At 46.8% G+C, this 7729-nt stretch overlaps 1 protein-coding gene across 4 annotated transcripts in view; it reads right to left on the reverse strand.

Moving 5' to 3' along the window:
- The window catches only part of RCSD1 (RCSD domain containing 1), a 36975-nt gene that overhangs the window by 25621 nt on the left and 3625 nt on the right, over positions 1 to 7729 (reverse strand). For 2 of the 4 annotated variants that reach the window (XM_017731455.1, XM_008631522.2), the window contains exon 1: positions 4018 to 4391. The exons of the other annotated variants lie outside the window; for them this stretch is intronic. In XM_017731455.1, coding sequence (XP_017586944.1) covers positions 4018 to 4023 — 6 coding nt within the window. In that variant the 5' untranslated portion in view covers positions 4024 to 4391. Of the gene's footprint in view, positions 1 to 4017; positions 4392 to 7729 lie in introns of those variants that run through there. 4 annotated transcript variants of the gene reach the window in all.

A 7729-nucleotide genomic window follows, 5' to 3' on the forward strand; every position in this document is an offset into this window, starting at 1 on the left:
CAGCCCATGGGGTTTGGTTTTGATGTTTTCTGTCCTTCAAGAGGGAGGCCTCCAGTCACTGGCATGTGGAAGTCTGGCAAACCTGATCCTTTCCAGGACTCCTTGCTGCAGACATGCTATTTACTGTCAAGCAGGTCCCAAATCTGCCCAGACCTGAGGAGTAAAATGGTGTCATACAGTACCTCTCCCAGTACATTTAAATACTCTCCCCTTTAACTACATAGACACACTGTGTGAACGTGTCATTTCAATGGGTTTGGGAGGAAACACTGAAAACAAGTCTATTTGAGGTTAAACTGTTCTGTTAAGCAAAAAGAAAAAAAGAAGAGTGGAAAAGGGACATTTAAACTTTTAGAACGAAAGCCAATCATCAGAGCTTCCTGAGAAAGGGATATTGCTTCCTGGCAGAGCTAACCGTGGCATAATGCCTGTTCTTAATCTCAGCTCCACAGCTGCAAGGGTGGGCAGAGACCTCTCTCAGCTCAGCTCACCTCCTGTCCTGATGCTCTGAGTACCAGGATGGTCACAGATCTCAGCCACCTCATCTGCACAGTATCCATTCCTGCATCCAATTCGGTCCCCTTGGGGGACAGGTCAGGTTTCCTCAGTGCAATTTTCCTAAGGACAGGGTGAGTGCCTGTTTTGAAAGCAGGCTGCCCTGTACTTTGGCCACTTTGTGGTATCCCCACCTGACACAGGAAGGGCCGTTTTGCTGAAAAAAGCAATGACTCCATCGCTCCCCAGATGTCCGAGGTGAGGACACTGTGGTGTAGTGACAGCACAGCCCTGCGGCTGGAGCCATGCTCAGGAGTTGCCCAGAAGGGTGAAGAGCAAAGAACTGCCCTCAGCCCTGGAAAAGCTTTCCCTCCCTCTGCTGAGTCAGTGCACCAACAGGAAAAAAGATGATCTAGCAGGTGTAGTTGCAGAAAAGAGACATGGCAACGGAGGTGTCACAGAATTAAATGACATCTGTTGGTAGGCACAAAGGAGAGGAGAGCCTTCCCAAAATACACCTGGTTTCTGGACCTCTGCAGTTTAGGGAACCCATCACACCATGGGGAGCCACTCAAGTGAAATTCAGATTTGGATTGCTTCCCTTTGCTGTGCAAGTAAAGTTCAAGTGTCTCTATGCTCCCAAGCCCCTACAGAGAGACTGGGAAGAAGAATGCCATGACTGCTGTGGAACACGGGCTGCAGAAAGCCACAAGCACTTTCAGCGGATGCCTTAACTCACAACATCTGCAGGAAGGTTTGGGAACCTGCAAGCCATGGGAATTAAGACAGCTTGGACCAAATCTAAGGATGTAAACTAAGAGACCAACACAAAAATTTCTGATCCTTTTTGTACCATGAGTGCAAAGAATGTTTAGTGGCTGTTTTTTTTACAAGTGGCTTAGCTTCCATCAGTGCAGTTTTACCCACTTTTGATACGAACTCATGTTAACAATCTGTGGTATAAACTTCATGGTTTCAAGTTCTTTTCATTTGCCATAGACTGGAAAGAAAACTGAGTCTCAAATCTATTTTGCATCAAGAAGATGGGCCTTTGCAAAAAAAAACCCCAAACAACAAAACAAAACACTGAAGATCAAGACACTCACAAAATTACATGAACCGCAAGGATGGGGTTTTGCTGCCTTTTTCTCCCTCTTTTAAGATCTTAAATAGTTCCAGTTGCTGCTTTGAATGTGGCACATTCCTGACAGCAGAAAGGCTAAGACCACAGGTACTAGTCCTTAAGGAGCAGCAAACCCACACTAAAACCACTCTTAAGAAAGAGATCCCAACTATCTTGCTTCTGTGGGTTTTTCAGAACTAGGGTCTTCCTGCCAGAGACATGATGGAAATCAGCTGGCTAGGTCAGCCCTCTGCCCTTTTCCTCCTGATGCTGGTAATCCTCATGTGTCCCATTAGAGCAAAGAGCCTGCCAGCCATGCCAGCAGGAAAGCACGGAGCAGCTCTGCCTGCCACTGATGAAGCAAACAGGGAAATGACAGGACTCCTCTCGTTCCTGCTGCACAGGATCATTAAATCTAGTTTTAAAGCAAAAGGCTGTGGTGAGCCTCTGTGTCCATAGCCTGTGAAAAGCCCTCAGGAACAAACAGAGCAGAGAATCAGCTGGTGGGAACTCAAGTTCTTGCTCTTGGCTCTGTTTTGGTCTAATATCTTCTTACCTTTGGGATATTAAACACCTCTTTGGAGGCTTGCGGCAGGACCAAGCGCACTACTAATAAAATATCTTGGAAATTGAGATGTTTTAAAATTAAGAATGGATTCAGCAATCTACAAATGACCAAAAAAACCCAGGAAACACAGGGAAAAGGCTGGAAATAGAGGAAAAGGGACAGAATCAAGAGCAGGGAAATCTTAGGTCAGATATTTCAGAGAAGCTTCCTGGCCACCAGACCTTCCGTATGTGTCACATGTGTCTCCAAAAAGGAAATGGCAGGTGTGTTCCTTTCTACTCCAACACAGACAACAGAAAATACTCGAGGGGTGCAGTCCTGTGTGTGTGGAGAGGAGAGGAGGTGAGGGAGAGTGTCCTCAACATGCAAAAATACCTCCTTCAACCCTAAGTTATAACAAATTAGGAGCTCAACTCCCCCTCCCTTCTGAAGCATCACAGGACACTACAGTGAAAAAGAATAAAACAAGTGTTAGCAGTGACTGAACCAGACTCTGTCAAACCTGAAAACCCTTGCGAAGCCAAACATTTCTCATGGCACCTAAGTAGTCTGTGCTGAGTCGGTTTCACCACTGCTTGATCCTTCTCCACCCCAAAATCTATTTAGATACTTCAGACATTTTTTGTAACGAACATGCCTGAACAGGCCAAATCTTTAACCCTTGCCTGTGGGGCAGGTCAGCACAGATAACAAGGATGGTGATGTTAGCACCTGCGTGTAGTCACAACTGCCCAGCTGAGTTATGCACTGGAAATCTTCAAAGAACAATTGAAGTGGTGCTTCAAGCACACTGCTCCCTGGCTCTGTTGCGTGTCCCCTGGTGCTGGGGCTGCATCCACGCAGAAAAAAGGCTTATCTGGGAAGATAATATAAAGTGTTTAGTAAGGTCTCTGTTTAGCAGAGAGAAATACCAAATGTCCTCTTTCATAATTTGAGGTTTTGCCAATGTTGTAATCACCTTTCTATTTCCTGTGCCCCTCCTAAAAATATTTTTTTCCCTTGCCACTTTAAAAAACTGTTTGAAAAGCTTGCAAATCCAGCCTGACATGACCAAAGCAAGCACCACCATTCCCATTTTGAATGAACGGGACAGGAGGCAGAAGGAGATGAACTGCCTTGCCCAAGAGGGTGTTACACAGGAGAATGCTTGAACATAGACACCATGCAAGCCAGACTCCTGTCCACTAGCTCTGTGCCCACCCTGAGATGTGAGATCCAACTCCCATGAATAACAGGGCACAGAGAAAAAGGGACAGAAAACCCTCTGGGGGTGTGCTACTCATCTACCTCGCTCAAGCACAGGTTCTCGGGTCCCCTTCCCTGACCCAAAGTGCTCTATTGATAACCAAAGTGAGACCTGCCAATCCACGTGGGACAGGGGCTACACACAGCTGAGGGTGCGAATGACAACTGCTGCTGCACGGGTTGGGAAGGAACCGACCCCAAGGAGCCTGTCAGTCCTGGAAGGTTTGTTCTGTTATGCCCCCATTTTTAATGACTCCTTAAAACCTCCTTTCAGAATGATACTTCTCAAAATCTAGCGCTCTAATCACACCTCGGAGACTAATAAGTAAAAGGCAGCTGTTCCTCATTCCCCTTTCACAAAGGTAATTTCTTCCCAAACCATCCCCCTGCTTTTCAAATCTGGACTAAAACCTGCGAAAGAGTCTGAGGTGCAGGACAGGGGTTGGGGTGGGGGGAAGGAGACCTTTATCTGAACCCCAGCAAAGGGATATTTGAAGCTGCCTTCAGGGAGAAACTGCTTTGCAAGGTGGAGCTAAAGCAGATCGCGGAGCCAGTCACAAGCTAGTGGAAATAAAGTTTTCTTTACCTCCATATCCTGCAAGAGAGAGGTGTCCTCGGGGCAATCTTTCTTCCCCACCCCTTTCTTTCCCTGTTATCTGTGGGAAAACTTCAGCCGAGCCAGAGCAGAACGGTGCCGCCGTGGAGGGGTGGAAGATCCCAGCTCCTGCTCAGCCTGAGCTGACAGAGCCCGGCGAGTGGCCCTGCACTACGAACAAGGAAGAAGGGCGGGTGGGTGAGAGGAAGGGAGGGAGGGAGGGGAGAGGAGGGGGAGGCAAGGCAATCAGGGTTTAAATTTAGACACAAATCTAAACAGATACTGTCCTTCCCGGAGTGTTGGGCTCGTGAGACAACAAGCAACAAGCTCTGCCTCCGCGCCCAAACTTCGGGACACCGCATGTGCATTTCCTCTCCGCTTTCCTCTCTCCCCCTTCCTATTTTCTATCACCTTATCTTCCCCTCCCACCCCCCCTTTTTTTCTCAGTTTCTCTCCACTGCTTGCAGCTCCTGCTCTGGTATCTCTGCTCCGATCTCTTTGCTGTCCCCACTTCCCTGTCCAAATCTGCAGGGTCTCTTGCTTGTTTATTTGTGAGGAGAGATTCCCTTTTCTTCTAACTACAGCTTTCCTTTCTCTTCCTTGTTTTCAGTAATTTCACTGAGGAGGAGAGCGAGGGTGATTAGTGGGCTTGAACAGAATTTAAGGCGTTGTCCTGGTGCGCGGCTGGGACTCTCAGGAAGGTCAGGCGATCTCCTGGGTGAACCCCCAGAGAGAAAACGGCGTAATTGTGGGCTCCAGCAGAGGGTCTCCATGTAAGGTTGTCACTGTCCAGCTGTAAAACAGGACCAGCTCTTTCCACCCTGAATTTGTGTCACACCACCAGATCAGAAACTGCAGGTTGTTCACCTCTCCCTTCGCAGGGATGGACAGATTTGTGCACTGGAAGCGAGAAGTTTCCGTGGTGGTAGAAAAACTGAGATGGGGAAAAACAAGCCTCCGGAATGTTTTGCTGCAGTTTCCCTTTCCATTCTGATCACGGTGTTGTAAACCGGACATCTCTTTTAGCAACTGTTTGCATATGCTCCTTCTCAAAGAATTTCAGTCCCCACCTCTTGAGAGCGGGGTGGTGCAGAGGAATTTGGAAACGCTCCCTTTGTCTTCTGCTGGCTTCCCTGCCTTGAGTGCAGCTGCAAAGTGACACAATGTCGTATCGTCATTTTGGCACGATACCTTGGGGGCAGAAGAGAGTTAAAACATATTTTCTGGAAGGGATGCATACTTCTCCTTTGCAGTGTTTCACAAGTCCCTGCTGGCTGTGGCTGAGAACACTCCAGCAAGGATTTAAATGTGAGCATCATGATATCCCAGCTCACTGTTACTGATGGTTGTTCTTCCAGCGTAGTTAACTGTTGCTGTCCTGCATGCTGTGGGACTCCTCTGGAATTTGCAGATTTAAATCATGATCTCATTATCTCCCAGATTCAATATACAATATACAATAGTCACTCTGTTCGTAGCCAAAAGAATGATAGGCTGAGTTGCTGCAATCTGGAGATTGGGCAAGAGAACTAATTAATCTTCTGTTGTTGAAATACTAGATTAGATGAAACCCCTCTGCTGTAAGCAACCAGAAGATGCTGCTACTGTAGATAAAATAAAATAGAAATATGAAAATGAAACTACTACTTGTTTGGAAATGCTATTGATTTCTTCAAGTCCTGACAATGGCACATTAGGAGAGGGAATAGAAACTGAACTGAGAAGTAGGGTGAGTCAGGGAGAGCAGGACTCTCCACTGCCCATGCTTTGCCTGCTGTGGGGACAGAAGGAGGATTTCAAGCTCAAGGATTTCACTGGACATGGATCACAAGTGGTGTTTTCAAGGTATCTGCCGTGTAACACACCGTCAAAGTCACATCTCCCATGATTGTTTCCTGCTGCTCAGGGTCTGTTTCAGTATTTTTTTTTCTGCTTTCAGGGGTTCTACTGTGCAGAGGAAACTGTTTGCTTAGGTGTACAGAAAAGGAAACTGCTAGGCAGAGGCAGTATCACTTCGCCCATACTAATAAACCAAAAGCAGTTGCAGCTGCCCCACCACAATTCTTCACTCCATCTATTTCTGCCTCCAAGTATCTTGCCACAAAACAAACCTTTTCTATCAGCTAGATTCCCAAATGCCATTGCTCTGGGCATGGTACACAGTACTCAGGGTACTTTTGCCATTTTGTCAGTAATTTTGACACTTTTTAATGCTAAATCTTCCTTCCTGAAGGAGCAAGGGGTGAATGCACAGAAATATAGTGTATGTTTTTCTCCAGACAGGAAGACATGAGGTGTGGATTTGTTCTCCTCTTTCTTGTTTCTGGACTGAAAACCACTAGAAAATCTGAAAAAAACCCCCACATGCTTTAACTGCAAGAACATCATAACAAACCTTAATAAGGGAAGTTATACTGAGAAAATGGGTGTTTTACATGATGTGTACATGCAAGTATTTGAGGTATCTTCGAGTATGACTCTTTGCATCCCTCTGTATATCTCTGCTTACAGACCTGGGATGTAGCAGTGTCTATGAGACTAACTTGTTCTTACATCCAAAAAAAAGTTCCACATCTGTTCTGCTCCGGAGGAAAAAAAGTATAGTCATCACTAATGCCATTAAAACAGGCTCCAGGGGGAAATTTCATTTGACTGAGAAAATGCTGCAATTGTGGCCCCCTGGATTTTGCAGCTTCCTGTCTGATTCTTTTCAAGACACGTGAGGCCAACACAGCAAGTTCGCTTCAGAAGAAATGACTGGCACTCCTGCTACAGGCAGCATGTGGGGGAGAGGGGCAGGGAACTCCTTCATCCTGGCATTCCTCAAAAAAACATTCCTGCAAAACAGGTGGCGTAAGGGGTTCTGCCGTGCTCAGAAACACTGTGGGCAGCACTTGCTGGCCTCTTGGATTTTGGCTGCAGAGGATGGAATGTCCACAGGGTGCTCAGAGTGAGTCACAGAAAGGAGATGTAGACACATCAGATGCAGATGACAGAGCTGTGCTTTATTCAAAAACCAGTTAGTTAAAAGAGCTTTGGAGGGCATCTGAAACTTTGTCTGTGGCATTTGTGTCCGTGCAGTTATCTCATTCGGGTGTGTCTGCCTAGCTGCCAAATCTGGGAAGGTATGTTTGTCAGGGTGGTGGGTGAGCAAAGGGTGGAGGGAGCTGTGGGTTCCTGCTAGACAGATTGCAATTCTGTGCTTTGTTAAGACATTTGTTGAGAGTTTTAGGAGAGCTCACCTGTCAGTGCCAGTATCTGAGGTTGTTCTGTCCACCTCTCTGCCTGGCCTTGGCTGCTGTTACCCATGTCATTTCCCACAATTCACACCTCTAACCAGCAGCTGTTACTATATTGGGCTTTTGCCCTCCTGAAAACGGGGTGTCAACCCTTCCTGTTCACACTCAAGCAACTCGATTCTCAACTGAAAAAAAAGGGGGGACAAAGTAACCACTGAGAAAACATTTGCATTTCAAAGATCAATCAACCCTAAAAGCCAGCATCCTGTTTTGGGTTGGCTTTATACATCAGGTCTGACACTGGCAGCCCAACAGGAAGTGAACGTGAGCAGCGTTTTTCTACGGGAAACTCGCTTTTTGAACCCACCATTCTGCTGAGCGTTCTCCGAGGCGTCTGCCCGTGCCCCTCAGCACTAAACCAACGCTGTGGATGCTGAGCCTCAGCCTCCTCTTCAGGGACTTAT

This window comes from Corvus brachyrhynchos, unplaced genomic scaffold (genome assembly GCF_000691975.1).
Source record: "Corvus brachyrhynchos isolate BGI_N302 unplaced genomic scaffold, ASM69197v1 scaffold152, whole genome shotgun sequence".
Lineage (NCBI taxonomy): Eukaryota > Metazoa > Chordata > Aves > Passeriformes > Corvidae > Corvus > Corvus brachyrhynchos.